General features: G+C 40.9%; 2 protein-coding genes across 5 annotated transcripts in view; one reads left to right on the forward strand and one right to left on the reverse strand.

Moving 5' to 3' along the window:
* The window catches only part of PUS7 (pseudouridine synthase 7), a 21233-nt gene extending 18583 nt beyond the window's left edge, over positions 1–2650 (reverse strand). For all 4 annotated transcript variants that reach the window (XM_071733957.1, XM_071733955.1, XM_071733956.1 and 1 more), the window contains exon 1: positions 2545–2650. The gene's annotated coding sequence lies outside the window, so the exon portion shown is untranslated. The remainder of the gene's footprint in view (positions 1–2544) is intronic.
* On the forward strand, positions 2188–13247 carry LOC139791573 (cyclic GMP-AMP synthase-like). Its single transcript, XM_071733958.1, has 2 exons — positions 2188–4616; positions 10841–13247. The coding sequence occupies exon 1, from the start codon at positions 2252–2254 to the stop codon at positions 2885–2887; it is 636 nt and encodes a 211-aa protein (XP_071590059.1). The 5' UTR covers positions 2188–2251; the 3' UTR covers positions 2888–4616; positions 10841–13247.
* Positions 13248–22275: the final 9028 nt, after the last annotated feature.

Consider the following 22275-nt stretch of genomic DNA (forward strand, 5'->3'; position numbering starts at 1 on the left):
ACATAACACAATATTGCTATTAAGCAATTCCTCTACAGCAAGGTCTATGTTGCTTATGAAAGGAGATCAGAGTTGCTATAATTAGGCAAGCACAGGACCTTTCTCCCAGTACCACCCAACTGCGGGATAAACCACAGGTTTTGGTAGCAAGGGGGCTGCATGGGAAGAGGCCATCAACTGTTCTGTGATGGTCCTGGTCAGTTCCAGCTGGCTCCATAATTGACTAAACTCACTTCCTGCTAAAGCTGCAACTCCTTAAGTGAGCACATGGCACCTCTGCTCCAGCTTCTCTGAGAAAGGGAAAGCTGACAGTGGCAGAAAATGCAATGGGTAGCACAGGAGGAGACACATGACAGCACCCTAAAAAAGACACGGAGGGAGGTCCAGGGATGGAGATATTGTTGAGGACACAGCTAGAGATGGACTTCTTGGAAGGAGGCTCTCCACACCAAAGCAGAGACACCCCTGAAAGGACTGCAGCCTGTGGCCCATGGAGATGCCCATGCCAGGGTACTGACATCCTTGGGGGCATTGTGGCCTGTGAAGGGGACCACATGGGAGCAAAAAAAAATAAAAAAGAAGCAGTAGAAAGGAAGCTCCATGCGACAACCCCAGCATCCTACACAACCACTCTCTTGCCCAAAGGACAGCAGGGACAGCAGGCGACAAGTGGGGACAAGCAGGGGAGTTAAATGACAATAAATTAAAATGCCCAAGCCAAGTCAGTTCCACTCACAATAGCAGACAAGTTTCTGAATATACAGGATTCAACTGTTAGTAAAAATTAATCTAGTCACCGAGCAGTATTCATGCAGTATTATTTCTCCAGCCGTGAGAAAGCATGCTTTATTTCATTAAAAAGGGGATTTTTTCAAAGGAAGACTCATTATTAACTCAGTAATCACCACATCCTCAGCTGTTAACTAACTGTTACCACATAGCTGTTAGCCACTGCTGATTTCACAGCCTGGACTTTCTGTTCTAAAGGTCACAATTTTGGGGTAAAGAAGCAGGAACAACCAAAAATACATGCTAGAGAAAATAATGGACAGATGGGAAATAAGGACTTATAAAAAAGTGTATGTGATGCATGAAGAGGGGAGCAACACACACAGAGAAAGCAGAACTGGCAAATCAGTGTACCCGCAAGCAGAAAGCAGAAATTTCAGTTAATCCTCAAAAATGAAAGTACTCAAAATCCCACATTAAAAATAAAAAAAAAAATCATAGCTAAGAGAAGCAATTCACCAATATTTCCAGATTCTTTTTCCGTGTTCCCAAATTTATGGAACTTGTGTCATAAAGCAGTGATGTGGAAAAGGCTTCTAGATGGCTTGTGAAGGTCCTCACATGACAAAAAAGCCTCCATTTAGTACAGTGAAATCCTCCAAGACACTTGCAAAAGGGGGGCAACAAGAAAATCTCATGTTTCTACATCATAATTGTAATACCTAGTTTTGAATGATACTGTCACAAGAATTCAGCACTGGCCATAAATACTCCGAAGTTGTCAGATATGGCCTCTTCTCACAGCAGAGGAATGACTCACATAACAACAAAGTACTATCCTGGGCCAAATGGTGGCCATTACCTAGGAGAATTTCTGCAGGGTAATTACTTGAAGGATCAAGTTGAAGTGAGAGGGGCACTCGCTGTCTCACTTGCTCAGACTGCTACCAAGGGACACTATTTTCTGACAGCTGCTCAACCATCTCGAGCCTTTTTCTAGTAAGCAGGTGTTTGCAAAGAACGCCAAAATCTGCATAGACATCAACTCTGCAGCAATGTCAACACAGACCACGGTTTAGCAGTGTCTGACTTAACTACTACAAATAAAAGGCTTGATTCCCCTCAGCGAGAAAAGCTGAGTGATTACTTCTGGCGTGCTACCTGTCAGGCAGACACACAGACTGCTAGGGGCACTTGCGAGAATAAATAAAACAGTAACCAGCACACGCCAGGTTTCTCATGAGGCGAGGCAGATCGGATTAAAAGGTGCCCGAAGAGGAACGATGATACAGCCGCCCCCGAAAGCAATCCCGGCCGGCGGGGGCAGATGCGCGGGTGCACGTCGCGTCCCCGGCCACGCGGGCTGGGTACCGGACCCGGCTTGGAACCCCGCGGGGTTCGGGTCACGTCCGGCCGGAGGAGAAGCGGCGGGTCCCGCGGCCCGGCTCTACCGCTGCAAGCCCCGCGGCTACCGGGGCAGGGCGAGAGGGAGCCGAGGGGCTGGGGCAGGCGGGAGGGCAGAATGACTGCGCCGGGCTCCCAGCACCACGCGGCTGCCGCCCCCCCGCCCACGCACCCCCCGCGGGAGCTTCGGAAAGACCGGGGAAAGCCCGGCGCAAGCGGCAGGGGAAAACTGCCCCGAGGCCGAGATCACCAGGCGCCGCCCGGGCTGGCAGCTGAAGCCGGGAGCCGGTCCCGCCGCAGAGGCCGCGGCTGCCGCTCTCCCGCCGAGAAGCCCGGGGCGGCCGTAGCTGCCGAGGGAGGGCGCGCCTCCGCCCGCCGCCAGGCAGAAGCCGGGGAGGGGGTGCCACTTACCCGCACGCCAGCACAGGAGGACGGACCGGGCCGGGCGTCAGCGCCGCGGGAAAAGCGGCGGCAGCGGGAGCGAGCGGCGCGGGCCCGCCCCAGCTCCGCGTGTGCGGAGGCGGCCTCCTGCCTGCGCCCGCCCCCGGCCGGCCCGGCCCAGCTCGGAGCTCTCGTGCCCGCCGCAGCCATTTGCCGGCGGCTGCGCCCCAGCGCCCGGGCTGACCCTGGCGGAGCCGCCGCTCTGAGGCAAGGGACTGAGCCGCGCCTTCCGCAGGGAAAGCGGCGAAGAACTCCCGGCGGCTGGAACCCGCGGGGCGCCGGGCCCAAGGGGGGAGAAGGGAGGTGCCATTAACAGGGCGCCTTGGAGAGCGCAGTCCTGTTAATTAAAGAGCTGCCACGATGGGTGCGGCGGTGGCGGCTCGGGCCGCTTCCAGGGCCGGCAACGTGGGGGCGAGAAGGGAGGAGGTGGCACCTCCCGAGGCTGCTCCTGAACAGGCTTCCGTCACCTCTCGCCTGTTGTGGCTTCGTTTGACAGGAAAAAAACAGTTTGAAACATCTAGGGAAAGAGGACAAGACTTCACAGAAGAACAGCAACTCTACACGGAGAAGTTGAACTTGTACCGCTATAGCCAAAGCAGGGAGTGATGTATATGAGGTAGTGGCCTTCCTGAGCTCCCCTAACATTTAAACCAGATTGTGCTAATTGAACATTGGTCCCGAGACACTTGTTGTGTTTGAGTACCATTTGAAAATCTTTACCGCATGTATGTAAATCATGCTACCGTTTAAAAACTAAGAAATATCAGTCTGGATCAGTACTGTGAGCCTTCTCTGACAGTGTCAGGCTGTCGTTTTCTACACTCCTTCCTATTTTAAGCAGTAGTGCAAATAACATCTTTTTGTTAACTTAACACACGTGCCTTATTTTTAAGACCCTTTTGTGCCGCACCTTAATGCTAGCCAGCCTCGGACTTCCTCTTTGTCAGCTGTTACTGCCACTATTTAGTTCCTTGTACTTCTCATTCTCTAGTTGTATTTTATTCATCATACTTGTATGTGTTGAGACTTAGCACTGCTATGCATATACAGGTGACTCGGTTTCTCAGACTTCCAAGAGGGTAGGTAACACAATGGAGTGCTCTGGTTTGGATTTTAAAAATCCCAGGGACACATGCATTGCTGTACAGTGACCTTGTAAAAGGCCAGATCAAGGAAATGCATGTTGCAGGGTAGGAAGGAACAAAGATTTGTGTCTATCCTTAGTTCTGAGTAGAGATTGATCCATAGAGATTTATTTTATCAAGTACTAGGGAATCAAAGCTTTGTCTTTATCACAGAGCCCTAGTTTAGTCCCTGTCCTCCTTTCACACTTGGAATTTAAGCTCTAGTAGAAACCAGTAGAGGTATCAGGGCTGGGTTTAATGTCCTGCTGTGAGCAGGTCAACAGAGGACTGAAAGCAGCAATAGACATTATCCATCAACAAGGCAGAGTATGGTACTGCTGCAGACTATAGCATCGCTGAGGCATCCAGAGCTAGGATTACTGTTCTCCAGCTTCAAGGCCATCTCAGTGGTAGGGGAAATACAAAAAGAGCACAAAAAGAGCACTGCATCATTTGAACATTGCTGCCACCTGACCAGTTACTGTAGCTGCAGTATGTAGATGTTGATAGTTCCTTTGCCTCTCCCAGGCAAATACATATTATTTGGCTGCAGGTATTTTTTGGGGGGATCCTTCAGTAAGATTTTTACCATGCATTGCTCCAACCTTTTTTCTCAGGTAACTTTTTGCTTCTTCCTCTTGCACAGGAGACGTTCCATGAAACACTTGGTTTTCCTCTTCCAAATTCCTACATTAAGTACCTCTCTGTCCTCAAAATCCTCAGAATGTCAGTAATTAAGTAGCTGGTATGTTACAACCTGTGCTTGAGATAATTACCCTGCTGTTAGTACTCCCTGTTGACTAAGTTCGTCTATAACCCATTACCATCATCTTGGATTGAGTAGAATTTGGAGTGGTATCAAGTGCCTCATCCAGTAAAGAACCATCATTTTGAAGGACCTGCAGGTGCTACCACAAGGTAAGTTGCTAAAAAGAACATTACTATTAGTTTCTCAAGTTTTCTAATATATTCAGCAAAGTTTATTACACCTTTCTCAATACCAGTAAGCAATCTCTGACATATTAAAGAACTATTTGCCTATGTCTGAGAATGTGCAGACAAGCCCCTTGAGACCATCATTCCCATGGTTCAGGGACTGAAAGGAGGGAATCTCTATTTCTGCTTTGAGATTAAAGTGAGCCATTTTGACAAGTAGAGATCATCAGTATTTAAAAGATGGCAAGCTCAGTCACATTCTGTTATGGTCTACCTCTAACATGTTTTCCAAGTGTAGGCTTGCAGAAGGCATGCAGTCATCAACACTTTCTCTTTCCATTAGTCAAGTGCTCCTTTTACATATAGAAGTCTAGTGTAAAATGTAATAAGAAAATAATTATATGACTACAACTTCAGCTTGATTTTTTCCTCTTAGTTTAACAAATATACTCCATTATGAAAGATCTAATATACCTGTCAGGTGGTATCATTAAAATATTTTTGAATCTCAATTAAAATGTCAATATCAGTACATTCCCTTAGAAACTTTGAAAATCCAAAAGTATCAGGTTGGGCTGTTCCCACTCTGTTGAAAAAACCCTAATAAAATAGAGCAGCAATGACTGCACTCACTCTTCCTCAGATTTATGCCTCCCAGGAGCACAGACAATCAAGCAGATAAGTTGTAATTTTACACCTCTTTGCACCAGCTGCACTTAACTGATCTGATTTTACCTGTCACTAATAGCACCATAGAGAATTAAAATGAAAAAACTATTAAAAGCCTAATGTATTTTCATATGTAGGTTGTTTGCATTTCTCATACTTATTTTGAAGCCTTGCATGAAGCAAATAGTGGAGGTGATAATTCATTACCATGCAAAATCTAGAAGTGCAATATTAGGAAAAAAAATTACATCTTTTGAGAGGTTAGAGAATTTAACACACAAGGTATGTAGTTTCAGTGTGGAGACTCTTTGAAGTATGTCTAAAAAGAATCAGATAGTTTCCAAAATAATGACAAAAAGCCCCAGTTTTCAGATAACACAAATTGTCTAGTCTTTTAGTGCTTTATTAGGCCATCACCTTTAAGTTAATACTTCCCCTTTTCCCTTCCCCCACTCCTTTTTTAAAATGAAAAGGTGCTTATTTTTCAAATTAGTCTCTCCAAATCCCTTGGTCAATTAGTCTGCAGTAGGAGAAAGGTGGAAAAGCATCTTATCTAGACAGATAATGAGAATTTTAGGCAGAGAGAACTGGGGCTTTTTTGACCAAGTTTGTTCCTCTCTGAAAAATCAGTGATGTAAAGGTAGCTGTAAACAAATCATCAGCTACTGTGCTGTACAGGGTGATTTTAAATTAATAATATATGTGACTGTAGAAGATTAAGTAAAATCTTAACCATAGAATTGGGAGGTATCTTTTTATAGCTTTGGTTTGCTCTTAGAAGTTTGATGCAGGGATGCTGTAAAGCTTTGCAGCAGTGTAGACAAAACAGGATGCTGTCACCCACAGACGAAGTAACTTTGAGTGGCAGTGTTCAGGTTTTGCAAAGACAGTAAAGAGCAAGTATTACAAGAAACAGGAGTCTGAGCTAGGGAATAGTTCTGTATTTCTGCCCGTACCTGCAATTATCTCAGAAGGCTTTTCACCTCCAGGGGCTTTACCTTGCTGTGTATTTGGGCTAGTGCTACGTTCATGGAAGGAGGAAAACAGCTGAGATAGGACACAAAGCCTCAAGTATGACCTGCCAGCAGGGTCATTCTTCATGTAGTTTGTGAATGATAAAATCCAGAATGCAGGCAAGCCTCCACCTTTCTATAACCCTTCTCTTTCCTGCTGCCTGGAGACACTTGTGATCCTTCATTGACTTACGGAGTTGTATAAATGAATTACCACTGGCAAAAGTAATCCAAGGATCCTCCTAGCTACTTGACAAAAGGAGCACAGCTGACTTTAGGCTGCTGTCTAGAAGGAGCACAATAAACAGTCTTTCTTGTTTTCAAATAGGAAATATGTAACAGAAACATATTCTGCCAGAGTGCTCAGTCACAGCAGTGTGTTTAACTGGGCATTCACTGAGCTAGTGCCTTCGAACTGGGAGAGCACAAATAAGCTTTCCTATGCAGCTGAGCATGAGGACCAGAATCCTAAAAATATCCCAGCAGTTTGTTGGTTATATGGAGTGAGAGGTATTTGCCAATTTTTAATCACTGCACTTAGTGACCAGCACGACAACGTTTTTCTGTCAGGGAAATTATTTACAGGCAGTTGGAAGGCCTGTAAGAATGTCAGGAGGCTCAGTGGCAAACTTGGAGTATGCCTTTTGGGGAAGCCAGTGTCTTAGGTACATGCTGTATGTTCTGAGAGCACCACATTCACTTTGGTTTTTAGTGTACAAAATTACCTTGTAATTATGAAACAAGTGCAGTGTTAGGGAGGATTGTGCTTTGAGTCTAAGCTTGGCTGTGGGCCATGGTGAAAGCTTTACAGTGTGGTGATATAGTGATTCTGTTGTGTCAATTTCCAACGTTGTTGATAAATAGGGGGGAAAGAAATCTTAAAAAGCTCTAAACCAAGTGATAAGATATAACACTAATTTTGTATTTCTGCTGCCAGGTAGTCATGTAATCCAGGGAGTTACCACACAAGGTTTAAAATACTGAGAGAGGAATTCTAAATACTAATTTTAGTATCCAGATAGCTTCAGAATCTGAACACTAATAAAGCTTTTCACCACTATGAGATGTATGAGACTATTAATATAGTCTTGATTAAAACACATTTACTTCTCCAGAAAAGCACCCAAAACCTGTACTATTCATGTTACTCTGTTTCTGTGGAAACTGTGTTGGAGCGGAACAGGAAAAATAGGGAGTGGAGAATTGAAATGGTTTTGGCAGAAGTCTGGTTGGCCAGTCACAGTCTCATCTGGGTTAACTCAGACAAGCAAGCCCTCAGTGCTAAAGTCCACACAGTTCTCTTCCCTCCTCCCCTTAACATGTGGCATGGGAAGAGTCTGGTTCAACAGACACCATTTAAAAAGTGACTGATTAAGCATTTAACTGAATTATCCCCTGATTTTTACTCATATTAAAGAGATGATATTTACAAATCTTTTATGCAGCAAGAATTGTAGTCAATCAGTAATGTTAGTCAATAGCTATCTAAAGTGGTAGAGCAAGGGTTGCTCTGTAATGAACCTTCTGTTGACAGACAGGTTGCACAGTCACTTGTGTTCTGAAAAGCACCATTGTATCCTTGAAAGGACACCTGCCTCTTCCAAGACTGAAAAGACACCTTTTTATCATTCTGGGGCCTTCAAAGTATGCAGATTTTTGATTAATTGCTGTGAGAGAGAGACAGCCTTGACTAATAAACTCAGCTCTTTATTTTGTTATCTGATAACTGGTTTACTGACAGTCATATTGGTTTATCTCAGAGTCAGACACCTTTCTTAAAAATATTTAATTCAACAAAAGAATACTTTGTGATTTTTTAAAAAATTGCTAATCAATATTTGCCTGCTGCCTGTGGGTATGGATCAGGGTCAGGGTAAAAATTCTAACATGATATGGTTTTGATTGATGGATTTACTCTGTAGAACTAGAAGGTGGTGGTGAGGTCTGTTTCTACCACATACACACAGAATGTGACTGGGCTGTTGTTGCAGTCTGAGGTTCCAGGTTGCAGATTCTGGGCATTTTCCTGTCTAGACTCAGAATGCACATCCTGCCATAGAAGCCCAAATGGAAGTGTGTGGCACATAACTTTATGTCAAAGTTCAGTAGAGAATTCTGAATTGTGGCAGGAAAAGAAAAAGGAACAGAAAAAGCAGCTTGCAGGAGTGGAGAATGACATTATATTTTCAGACTCAGGTGTAAGTGTTCACAGACCTAGAATTTTAGAATTTCCTACAGGTAGAAGGTAAAGGGAAGGTCCAAACCCCAAGAGCTGTGCATGTTTAGGCCTCAGCAAGGAGCAGTGAACACCAACTTCTTGCTCTGCTGCTGCTTCAGCTTCTTAGTAAGACATTAAAATCTCTTTATAGTCTCTCTCTAATCTCTATGCATGGGAGTTAGCAGTCAAACATGAAGAGAGTTAACTGGAACAATTCAGGGAACCCTGCAGCCCTTTCCCTTTGTACGTCTGTAGTGTGTTGCACTGTGCATGAAAGGAGCAGGAAGGAGAAAAAAGCAGAAAAGCAGGCAGTTGCTGTCAGGCACTGGTGCTGCCTTCATTCTTTTGTATATTAATGTTTCCATAAACTACTGAGTAGCAGTTCAACCTACCTTTTCAGTTCTGTTTGATTGGTAAGCCATTCTGCATTTTAGAAAAGTGCTTATTGTTTACAGTTGTTTTGATTGCAGTCCTCTTTAGGTTATCAGGCTTTGAGCTTGACAGCTTAAGAAATATCTGTTTGTTGAAGTGCTTATTGCTGTTCACCCACTTGTAATGAGTAGGAAGCTGAGGCCACAAAAAGACATGACGGATACAGTCAGAACTTGCCAGAAACACAATACATTGAAGCAACACTCTGTTAACCCAAGTTAGGTAGCACAGAAAAGTGATCACATTTATATCAATATATGCTTTAGGAGACAAATCAGTCTTTTATTCACTGTAATCCATAAAATTAATCAGGCACAAACCAGAAGGCATTAATCAGCAGCTATTTGGATCAACACGCCTTGCTATAATAGGGTCTGAAACTGCCCTTTACAAACTGAGAAAATGTGAAAAGCTCTGCCCAGTGCAGTAGGAAGGTCCCATTTGAAAATTATGGTAGCAATGATATGTGAAAGACCTTCACAAAAACACTGTGGCTCACTGCTACACTGCAACATCACCCAGCAGCCAAAGGTGGCCAATTTCCATACCATGACTTTCCTACACACAGGACACTCCCCTGTGGATAGATTGTTCTTTGTGTAGGTCCATTAAGTTTTGGTGCAACTGTTTGTCATCACTGTTCAACAAATAATTCCACTCATCTACTTGGTGCTAGTTTGACCCGCTACAGAAATACAATTGAGGATGGCAATTACAAATGCAATTGCACAAATGCATTACATTTCAAATGCTTTCTTGCTGACAACCATTTAGTCTAATAGACCACAAATGCTTTTTCTGCATCTTGAAGCATCTGTCTGTACAGCTGTTCAATCACATACTCACTTAGGATACAGTTAGAGAGATACCTCAAAAAAGCCCACATATTAAGTGTGTTTTTCTACAAAATGCACTTACATAGTGTGTGGGCAGCAGCTGCATCCTTTAGCAGTATAGAGTATTTAACATTCATGTGATACTAAGAAAAAAATGCCCTACAACACACTGCAGGCAAATTTTTAGAAGGTTCTAGTACAGGTAGGTTAAGACAAACAGAATTGGCTCCAGGTAGTTCCAGGTAAACAGCTTAGAGTGCTGTACCCAAGTTAAAAGAGTTTATGTCCAAGATTTTTCATAACTTTTACAAAAGCTTTAGACAAGAAAAGGGCAAGTTCCATCAATACTACTGTGCTCAATACTACTGTGCTTACTGATAAAGGCATGTTCAGTTTTTCTCATCAAGGCTTGCCACATAAATACATACTCAACAAGCAGACAGCTTGGCTGACTGCATGATTGCCATTGAAGCAATGGGCCTTAAGCAAAGTTGCAGCTCAGGCTAACAAACCCATAATTTGCTTTAAAGAACAGGCTGCCAAATTCTGATTTTCTATTGTAAGAATAGACAGTTCACATAACTGACATAGAGGCAGTTGTACTTTCTGAGATAGGAATACCCACAAAAGGTCTGAATTTATTTGATTTCAAATATATTAGAGACACACTGGTAAAAATGTGAACAGAAAAAAGAATGCAGTTCAAGTAGCCCATGAAAGAATAAATCAGAAGTCTGAATTTGGTGCAAATGAGAAAGTATTACCTTAGAATCATAACCCTGCAATTTCTCTTTCATCCTTCAATCAGAATCAAGGTGTAAGGTTCAATGCCCATTTTAAAACATCTTTTACATAAAAATAACAATATAGTCTTCTCATAAATGTAATGACAACTGAATCAATTTCTGATCATTCAAATTTGTAAAGCCAAAACTCTACTTTCCATATAATGTTTTTTCAAGTTTGAAGAGGACATAGAAATACCACGACTGTCCAGATTACCCAATCGTTCAATACCAATCTCTTCTAATTCCACAGAGCAATATCATCCAGGACCATGGCACAGACTGGGATGGAGAGAAGCTCAGTGGAAAGGACCTGGGGGTCTTGGTGGACATTAAGCTCAGCACAAGTGAACAGTGTGCTGCAGCAGCAAAGAAACCCAATAGGATGCTCTGCATAGGATGCTGCATCAACAAGGGCATCGCCTGCAGTCAAAGAAGCATAATCCCACTCTACTCAGCACTTGTCCAGGCTACGCCTGGAAGACTGTGCTCAGTTCTGGTACCCACTATGCAAAAAAGATGTGGGCAGGCTGGAAAGGGTCCAGAGAAGGACCACAAAGATGATCAGAGGACTGGGAAGCCTGCCATATGAGGAAAGGCTGAGAGAATTTGGTTTGTTCAGTCTCAAGATGAGAGGGTATCATGGTTTAACACTGGGCTGGCAACTGAATGACAGAGGCTCTCTATTAGAGCATCCTGATAAAGAAAGAAGAGAGAATAAGGAAGAGAGACCTAGAGATTGGAAACTGAACTACACAGCTTTAATGAAATGGTAATGATAAAAAGGAAAATGTATTAAATATTTACAAATTTACAGAAAAACAATACCATGTTCCTCCCCCTTTCCCCCAGGAATGCTCAGGTCACCACTGAGGCTGCAGAGCAGCCCTGGGAAAGTCCAGGCTGGACTCCTGGAGTCAGCAGCAGTTGAGAGCTGGAGGCAGGAACACATGGATTCAGGCTGGCATGGACCAGGACCACAAACAGACGAGCAGATGGAATCTTCCCAGGATGCCAAAGACAGCAGGAAGGGGCAAAAAAGGGCAAATGGAAGGGCAAAAGGTGAGGGCAAAGGGCTTGACCCTTGCGATCCCCCAAATTCATACCTAGTATGATGCATATGGGATGGAACACTCCATTTGGTCAATTTTGGTCACCTGTCTTGTCTGTTCCTCCCTAAAGGAGGGTTGCAGGTGTGACCCCTTGACTCCCTTTCTCTCTTTCCTGAGCGTAAGATGTTCCTCAGAACTGAGCAGTGGCCTTGGTTCTAAACACCATTCTCTACCCATAATATAAACATCAAGTGTTATCAGTCCTAGAAGCAGACACTGACTGAAAAGTTTGCTGTTAATTTCAGCAAGTGCAGCTACTTAGAAGAGACTTGGCTGAAAGCAAAATCACAAGACAGAAAAATAATTCTATACTGTCCAAACCAGGACAGAGGGCTTAGAGAAGACCTCATCACCACGTTCCAGTATTTGAAGGGCAGCTACAAACAAGATGGAGACTCCCTTTTTACAAGAAGTCACATGGACAAGATGATGGTTAAATAGTGTGAGTTACTCCTAGGGAGATTCTGATTGCACCCAAGAGGAAAATGTTTCACAGTGAGAACAATCAGCCACTGGAATGATTTCCCAAGTGATGGATTCTGTAGCACTGAACGTATGTAAGATTCAGCTGGACAGGGTGCAGGGTCATCTCTTCTAAACTGTGATCATACCTAGATTGGATCAGATGATCTTTGAGGTCCCTTCCCACCTGGCGTTCTGTGATTCTATGATAACATTTTCCTAGGTGCAAGACTTTACACTTGTCCCTGTTGAACTTCAAAAGATTCTTCTCAGTTCACTCTTCCAGTCTGTCCAGGACTTCCTGGGGGGTGGCTCTACACGATTCTAGATGCCACCTTTGCCCTCTGCCCTTTTTCTGCCTGGGCCACAGTAGGAGAATGGGTTGCCTCATTGGTAAGGATGCAGCAGCTCTGGCCAAATAGAGGAGAAGGCTCCTGAGCTCTCCTTTCCCTTCTATCAATGGAGACTTTAATAGTGTCTATTCTTAGTATTCTCATAGTTACCTTGAGACTTCTAAGCTTCTGACAGCTTCATTTGAAATTGGACTATTAATTAAAAATTCAGATGGGGACCAACCCTTTATACCAATCTTGTTTTCTTACAAAACATGACAAGAAAATATTAATACAAATCCTATAAAAATTAAAACAGGAGTAAAATTGCAATTAAAGTAGCTTTAGAGATGATTTACTGAGATACTTCAATTAGTTTAGAATATTCGATTGCTTGCACTCAGTACAAATAAGTAATTTTCCACTTCAGAAAAAAAGTTTAAGATTATAATTTAGAAAGAGGTTAAATGTGTTACGTGATGTATAAGTTATTAAGAGTTTTAACGTTAAGAAACTAAATAAAAAATTCTAACATTTGCAAATCTGCTGCTGCTAACATTTTTGGCATTTTAAAATGACTGTGTTGCAAGCTTTAGTACTTACGCAGGGGAAAGCTATTTGACATATATTTCTGTTTAGAATCAACACCTTTGTCCCTACAAAAGGATAATTTTCCAGTTAAATTAAATTACATTGAGCTAAATTACATTAAATTAAATACACTGATTGAACAAAAACTATGTCTGTGGTTAAAGGAGTGTCCTGTCTTCATTAATAGATGTTTTTGTTTTACTGCATATTACAAAAAGAAATGAAACACAATAACAAATGTGGAACTTTTGCAATAGCTTTTTTGTTAAGTTTTCAGACATTGTAAACAGAAGTTGAGGGACAGAGTACCACAATGTCATTAATTAAATTAATCCTTCCTTAGAGGACAAAATGTAGTAAAAAATAGAGAGATTTAAAAATTCTAAGTGCTTAAATATATGGAATGAATTTTTGCTCTCTACAAGTAGGAATTATTTGTTTAGCCAGAGGTTAAGTCTAGAAAGCCTGCAGAAAAGGAGCTCTTAAGAAACGGGAAATGAATGATATGCTACTTAAAGAAAAACAGGGAAAGAATCAGAACTATCTATGTTCTTTTACTGTCTTCTGGGGGGACATGTTAAGCAGTGATTAAATTCAGAAAAAAAGAGATGTTTTATGTACACAGTATTCAGCAAACTCATTATTAGTCTAAAACAGTCTAAGCTCTCTCAATTCCTGTCTGAACTGCAGATGTGTTGTGCTGCACAGTACGCCCTAACCTTGGTCCCTCAGCTCCTCCAGATAGGAAACCAGATGTTTTCTGTCCTCATGCTTAATTCTTATTCCACCCATCAAAATGAGGTGGAGGAGGTCATGTATGGATGGATTTCATTTCAATGTAATGCTCAGAAATAGCTGGGGATTCTGGGTACTGAATTTCAGGTTGACTCAGTGATCTACGGGCAAATGCCAATGAGACTGCAGTGGATGACCATGTGACAGACTATTATTTAGGGTCTAAGATCACAGAAATAGTTCTCAGCTCTACAGATCCTGTGTAACTACAGATTGTATTAACAGATTTAAGCTAACTTTACCTAGTTACCTTGCATTTAGCAGTGTAGATTGCTAATCTTCTAGGTCATTAATGCCATAATTTAGTGCAGAGTCATCACAGGACACCAATATCAGGTCGTTGCTATAGTACCTGAACTGGCTTATTTAAAGTTAGCACAGACCTGTTTATTCAAGCTGCATCTGTCTCTTTGTCTGCAGTGGGCATTAAAAAAAAATTCATGAAGGCATCTTGGATCTTGACAACAAAAAAAGTAAAATCATTAGGCTATGATGAAAAGCTGAGCAATTTCTTCTCAGAAAATGGAAAAGTTAGGAGTTATACAAGGTCACTGATATCCAGAAATAGAGCAGGAGGGAAAACATGGCTTATACTTTTACACGTTCCCATCTCTTCCTGAAAAAGTCATATTAAGAAATGTCCTTGAAGTCCTCTGAGTCTAGCCTTACCTGCATAGCTTAGGGGATAAATTGAAGTCATGTTTTGCTTACTTGGCATCCATCCCACCTATTTTGCTGTGTGAATGTAGATTACAGAATGTGTGCTGTGATATTCTGGGGGTCTGCACAATTCAATACAATTTCTATTTTAATCTGTCTACTTACTAATTTTCCATTTACCTCCTAAGTATGAGGGAACATACAGCGTATTAAATCTCTGTTTTCACTTGACTTTCTCAATTTCTGTGCAGTTATTTTAATCAAGTAATTTGAAAAGAGATTCTCTGGGACAGCTGTGTTACAGCATGCTGTGAGCTACCTGGAGACTTGCACAACCTTCTAGCAGTCCTCTGGGGTGTGCACAACAAAGAAGATAATTCTGGGTAGTACACTCTTACCAGCAATTGCTATTTGCAAATTTAAGGGGGAAAGGATCAAGCAGGGAATAATTAAATGCCAGAAAAAGAAAATTAAAACCCTCAGATGCATCTACAGGTATAATCACACTGGACAGCTTTTTGAGGCAGATCTTTTTGTCTCAGGTTTTATATTGGGGCATAAAGGGCCATTCCCATAGCAGAGGTAGTGAAGTGGTAACCTAGATATGGAGGAGACCTCAAAAACAAGCAAATGGACAGAGACCAGGGATTTATCAAAGGACAGACTGACACAGAAACAGAACTGATGACAGAGCCACCAGCTGAAAGCTCTGCTCTTTGCTATGGATAGAGTTACAGCACTACTGCAGTATAACCTACGAGTGCATTAGTGTGGAGAAGAGCAGGAGGCATAGGATGACCCTTCCTTTGGTCAAGGGCAGGAGTTGCATCATTCCCTTGTCTCCTTTTTCTCCTTGTGCCCCTTATTCTAGTGGGTATGTGCACATTATCAGCCAATATAAATGCCACCTGAGGATAATGTACTTATGGAATAAATTATTTACTCTACCTATCTACTCAACTAGCAACTATTTAATTTATTCAAAACTGGGATTAGAGGCTTGGTGAAAACCAAGAGCCTATCTTTTTATCTGTCCCTACTGAATTCTGTGAGTGTTATACAGGTACTAGCATTGAAGCACTGTCCCAAGTAGTGTCCATGGCAAGTTCATTTGTATTAAGTGAAGAAATAATTCTGTGCTTGCAGTGCTTGTTCTTCTATCACTTTTCTATCACAGTGTGCTTTCCAGAGAAAAAGATAAGAATCAGATTTCTGTTTAGCTAGCCCTGGCATCCTAATTCAGTATCCTTCTAATGTTCAACTGTATATTTTCCCTGTTACTGCTTGATGAGTCTTACAGAGGGGTTATGAGCAAATCACAGTGGGCATTGTTGGAGGGAGCTGATGTCCTGTGTCTGTTCTGCAGCTCATTGGCTCTCTCCATTCAGTGGTTTGCTACTAGGTCACCAGATTATAACAGATGTTGGGAAAAATTGTTTCTCATTCCAGTCTGGGACCTCCAACTGATTAATTTATTCTCATGGCACTGCTGTTTCAAACTGTAACTGATAAACATCCCTTTTATCTGACAGTCCTAGTCCTTCAGCAAAGGCCTCCTAACCATCACAAATTCTGTGTAAGAATGCATTAATATGAAATACTACAGGCTCTGTAGACTGGCAGCACGGGATGTAACTGTTCCTATGCAGAAAATAGAGATGAGATAAAATGAAAGTGGAGTAAGCACATAAAATATTTATTTAAAGGTTAGTATGATATAAAATGTTAAAGAGTGATTTTTTTTTTTCTCTTTCTGCTGACAAAATCAGTCACATATTTGGTGAAAAGGGCCCTGGATCAGCAAAGACTAAAAATAACCAAACATACACCCAATCCAACACAGAATCAATTATAACCTGCTGCAAATAAGCCTTGGACAGAGGCCTAATGTACATCTGGACTTCTTCTGAAGGAGGAGCTGGAAAAAAGGAAGAAGTGGTTGGCAATAATTTAGAGAACAACTGAAAAGTTAGAATACAGAAGTTACAAAATCAAATTTAGTTTCTTGACTTGCTCTTTCCCCTTATATCCAATAGTAATATGTTCAATAATCATATGTCCAATAATAGTGTTCAATAATCACATGTCAAATAAGCTGTCCCCACACCTTTACCAAGCTGTATGTGTTACACAGGGGACACATACTTTATACCATCAGGCTCTTCAACTATTTAAGGTATTCCAGATTTTTAAGAATAATAGCCAACTATAAACTCCTGAAATAGAAAACCCCCTGGACAGATGTACTTCTTTTACATGACAACCAAGCTGGCTACAGAGAAAAGGAGAACAGCATGCTGGCAATGTAGATTTCCATCTTTCCATTGTTCCACTGAATGTAAACAACACAGAGCATATTAGTAAACAAGTAAGATTTGGATGTATCCTACCATCAACAAATAAGATGTGTTCTTTGTTACCATCTTACAATTGGTTCTTGACATTCTGCTTTTTCTCCTGTTTTCTGTAATTGTATTCTACTTTAAGAATAATGCATAAATTAGGACACAGGAGGAAATTTTAGGAAATGGAATACCATGCCTATTGTAACTCATGCTCGAATTGAATAAAAGGCTGTAATTTCAAAACAGGTTAAAGTCAGGTATTCGGTCAAAGAAGTCATTGTCCTACAGTGGATTTCTTACTTGGTAGGAAGTGAAATAGCCATAATCCTTTAGTTTTGTGCTTAATCCCCCTCTGCATCAAGGCAGCCCAGCTAGTAAAGTACTGAGTGCTCCGGAAGGTAGGCAGAATTCCTGATACTTTGACAGATGGACATATTGTCTGAATGCAGTTTTCCAGTGTCATGATTTTAAAGGTCCAGCTTCACTAAATGCTGCAATGAAGACATACTTGTTGGTGACAACATTTACTCTCTTCATGTTTATTATAATATTTTGCAGCTCTGAAGGCAAAAACATGTGGATATTTCCTACCACAGACATTTGTGTTACTAAAATGAATGGCAAAGTGGGTGTAAAACATGATGAAATCAAACCAAAAAAATCAAGCCCACTGAATTAATTACTGAGAAACAGTGCACAATGCCAAAATGGAGTGGACTAATTCTCTGTGCTTTGAATGAACATGGTTGACTGTTTATAGTATTTTCACTGTTATTTGATGTCACGCATCTCATAGTAGGAGCACAGGGAATTTCACATGCCTTGAGGTGGATAATCAGTCTTTATTCAATTCTTTGAAAGTAACAAAGACCATTTATGAATGTTCTTTGTGAAGGCTGGAAAGAAATACTGGTTGGCTAATAAGCCAAGCCAGTTCTCCTTTTATTTTAATGATTAGCTGTAACATTTTCTTCTTAAAAAAAATAATTTTTCCGGTTTACTTAGTATAGATATGGTATAGATGTATCCAGATAAAAGGAAACTGAATGTCTAGTTCATGTGTTATGAGCCAGGTTGGTAACACCTATGACTATTGAAGCTGGCTGACATTTCACTTTGTAAGATCCAGTTACTGTTAACTTCATAAAATTTTAATCATATGGGATGAGGTGTCTCATGCTGAGTAGTGAAATAATTAATACTTTAAAAAGAATATTGTTTTGACTATACTAAAAGAATGCTCTTGGAAATGACCCTCTAGCACAGTAGCTCCTTGGCTCCAGGATGTAGTTGAGACTACTTAGGCAAAAGTGGCACTGTTCTGTGTCTTAATGGTAGACAGTAGTTTACTGATAACTGTGGCTGCTAATGAAGGTTGCCTGTGTAACTGAGCCACCACTTCCTACAAAACAACAACCTGATGAGCTGCTGACGAGATGAAGTTCTTGAACTGTACCCAGACAAACCAGTCTGGCCAGTACTTCTTTACTGGCCATTCCACCAACAGAAGTTTACTTCAGAATGCATTGTAATCAGAAAGTTTTTAAAGGAACACTGGTCCTTGCTGAGATGCAGTACTGTAAGGGCTGTTAATTTCCCACAAAGGTGTTGGCAAGGGTGTTGTAGTGATGTCACACTGAAGGATGGGTGAAGAATCCTGGGGCACTACTGACATAACATGGCATCATCCTACTAGTCAGCTGGTGTCTGATTTTTCTGAAGGGTGTGAAAACCTCTTGTATCAAGTAAAAGTACAGGGGTCATTTGGGAGAAGAAAGCAGATTTATTCTTCAAGAGAAAATAAGTCGATTGCATCTTTTTACATGAAGCTTGAGCTTACAGTTTATCCCTTGTTTTTCTCATTGTGACTATTGTTTATGTTGTGCAAGCCAAGAGGGTAAGTCCTGCCCCTGATTTCTGATGGATTCTTATCTCTCTGGTTGGGAATCTTTACCTTCAAATAGGAAGATGATTTCATAGAAAGAGGACTTAATATCAAAGATGTGTCTTTGCAATCCCTATGAAAATCTTCTAAAAACTGACCAAACTATGAGACTTTATGAAACAACATTTTGCACATGTTGCACAGACATGTGAGAGTTTAATAATTAAGTCTCAAAATATTCCATGCTCATTTAGCAGATAAATCTCTCACATGCATGACCAGACTGCATGGCTGCCATTCAGAAAGAAATAGTAGGCATGAGTCCAAACCACTGCTGCATCATTGCAGAAGAACTTTCCCTATAATTGCTTGTGTTGTTATTGCTGCTGATGAACCTCCCTTGTAATTGCTTGTGTTGTGTTTGATAAGGAAATTGAGAGCTGTCACTAATCTTTCAGTGATCCTCTCTTGCCTTGCTAACCTTTAATCAGCATGAAGGAAGAAACCATCCAATTTAAACAGAGTAAAAAAAAGGCAGTAGATTAGAAAAAGGAGATGAGGGAGGCTGAAACAAGACAGGCAAGCTGGATAAAGAACTGGGAACCAGGAGGAGAGAGGGCTAATAAAGAAATTTATAACAAGGACCCAGGAAACAGGACATGTTTAACTGAAAGGGTGTTTTGGAGCCTGCTGGAAGTAATGGGAGAAGCTAGAATGAGTCAGTCTGGAGACCTGGATACTTCAACACTAGAAGAAACATTACCATTAAATTATTGCTACAGTTTGATTGAATCTTATTTCAGATTAACTTATTTCTGAGTTAAGTCATGCCAGTGCATGCCCTATTTTACACTACGTACAATACATATCTGGGTTGATACAGCTATTTCTGGGCATAGGCAAGTCTTTAATTTCATGTCAAGCTTGAGTTAAACTGGTGTGCTTTGCCTTTTTTTTTTTAATCTTTCTCCTTTTATTAGTACTTCTAATTAATAACAAAGAATTCTTCATCAATGCTTACTCTTTGCAGCTTGCATACACTGTACCATCTTACAGATGAAGAAAATGACTCAGGTCTCTCATGTAATCTGTTCTAGGAAGAGCACAATGAATTGGTGAATGAGCCAGAAATCAAAATTCAGGAATTTCTTAGCTCCTGTTTTTTCTGGAAAACTCTACTCATGCTTCCTGCTATTTTTTCTCTAGTTACACTACTGAGATAACAACTTGTATTGTTTCATATGTGCACTGCTCCTATTAATGTTAACTGGTTAGAGTCAAGCAGTGAAGAGCCAACAGTCCCCCTGACTTTAAAACAAACCCAGCTTCTTAGTTACTGTTGCTTAACACTTCCTATCTGTAAGTTTGTTGTCTGTGTTGCTCAAAACCAAGCTGAGAATTGTCCTCTTTGCTTTGTTTACATACTAGAGAGAAAGAAGGGGGGAAAAAGCTCATGATTGTAGCCAGAAAATTCTTTAAGTGAACAAAAGAAGGACAGATTCATTGTATGCCTACTCAAGTGTATCATACTTAAAGACATGCGGAATGGGGGTGGCAACTGAAGGAACAAGAGACAGCCATGAAAGGCGAGAGGATGAGAAGGATGGACTTGCATATTAATAAGAATGATCCTTTAATTGGGAATTTCCTTACTCTACGTTGTTGTTTTTCCTTTTCCACCACCCATCTTTTTTTTCCTTCTCCCTCTGCCTTTAGTGTTATTTCTCATCTGCTCCATTCAGTGCAAGAGCAGCATGAAATTGGCTCATATCCTGATTTCTGAGAAAGTGCAGTTCAGAAAGCTTGCTGCCACAGTGAGAAAAGCAGCGCTGCAGAGAACTGGTACAGAAATCAGGGCAAAAGCTTCCAACATCCTTCTGCTGCAATAAGACTTGTGAGTTATTCTCAGAAAGATGACAGTATCATGTTTGCAGGATTGCTGCTGTATAACTCGTAATTCTGTACAAATGTATTCCCTTCCTGCATTCATACATTCTGTTAATAAAGTTAGTGTCTTCTTGTGTAAGTGGGATATTTCAAAGCTAGGAGAAATAAACTAAATCAAACATCATTGGGGTGTAAGGTGACTGGTCAAATGATACTTTAAACCGGTGTAATTCCACAATTTGATATTTCCTCCTTATTCTCCCTGGCTGTTTGACATAAGATCATCTAAATCTGCTGTTGTCCCTCCTTTCTGGGCAAATCATGTCACTGAAATCTCACAGCACCCTTCCCCAGAGTGAGTGAGTTCTGTGATAATCTTTGTAATAAACCAGACACCTGTTCCAGTATTATGTTCACAGAAACATTCATTCTGACCCAGTCCACTGTTCTTTATTTATCTTGTATACTGATTTTACAAATACCTTATTTTGCTATCTATTCTGTATTCTCTCTTACTGTGTAGTTTTGAAAAATGGAGGTTACACACAATAGGAAATTGAAATAAGAATAGAAAATTTCACTGGAGTGGATTCAAATAAACATAATCCATTCTTTAAAATCATATAACTTGAAATATTTCTGGTTTTTTTTTTGAATTTTCACTTACTGTTTGTGTTCTCAGGAAGGCAGTTACACTTTCAAGAATCTGAGAAATAAGGTGCTTTTTTGTTTGGGTTTTTGGGGTTTTTTGCCTTGTTTGTTTGTTTGTTTGTTTGTTTTCTTTCTTGCTGAAATACTTCTAGCCTCTAATGACCTTTTACTGTCCAGTTAGTTAGTTAGTTAATTGCAATAGTGGTCCTCTCTCTCTCTCTATATATATATATATACATACAGAGTCTCAGTGATTTTTTTTTTTTCTTTTCTGCATGGGCATCCTCTGAGGTGCAGGGGTGGTGGTGAATAAAACCACAAAAAAAAAAAACCAAAACAAAACAAAACACAAAAAACAAAAACAAAACCAAAAACAAACAAAAAAACCCAAAAAAACCCCAAAAAAACCACAGGAAAAATACAGTCCCAAAATATGTGTCCATTGGATGGAAAGAAATGGAGTGTGTAGTATACATCCATAATTCCCTCTCTGTCACTAGCAGATTGCTGGCTCACCCTGATCATGTTGCTGACATTATGCTCATGAGGGAAATTCCTTCCTGACTCCAGATGTGGCAAATTTATAATACCATTGATGTAAGCAAAGCTCACTGTACTTATTTAAGACCCAATTGTGCAATCATTTCTACATATAAACCTTCCATTGAAGTAAATAGAATTGTATTCCAGGAGTTGAAAGGTGATTTGGACCCTGATAAGGTTTCTGCTCTGTACCCATGGCTGTGAAGTAACTTTAAGCTAGTACTGCCCTAACAAAGGAAAAAAGCAGTCTCACCATTTTCTCTATTATTGGCTGCTTGTTCTCTGTACAGGCACAAGGATTCTTGCAGAAGCAAAATATAACCAATGAAGTTAAAATTAGCCTGGAGAGAAATGGATTGAACTATTATTAATTTTCATGCATGTAACCTTTCTCAGAATGCTGAGAAACAGAATGCCTTAAAAAT

Source organism: Heliangelus exortis, chromosome 1, assembly GCF_036169615.1.
Source record: "Heliangelus exortis chromosome 1, bHelExo1.hap1, whole genome shotgun sequence".
In the NCBI taxonomy this organism is placed as follows: domain Eukaryota; kingdom Metazoa; phylum Chordata; class Aves; order Apodiformes; family Trochilidae; genus Heliangelus; species Heliangelus exortis.

Coding starts and splice junctions, on each gene's coding strand:
- LOC139791573 (XM_071733958.1), top strand. CDS start 2,252: ATGACTGCGCCGGGCTCCCAGCACCACGCGGCTGCCGCCCCCCCGCCC.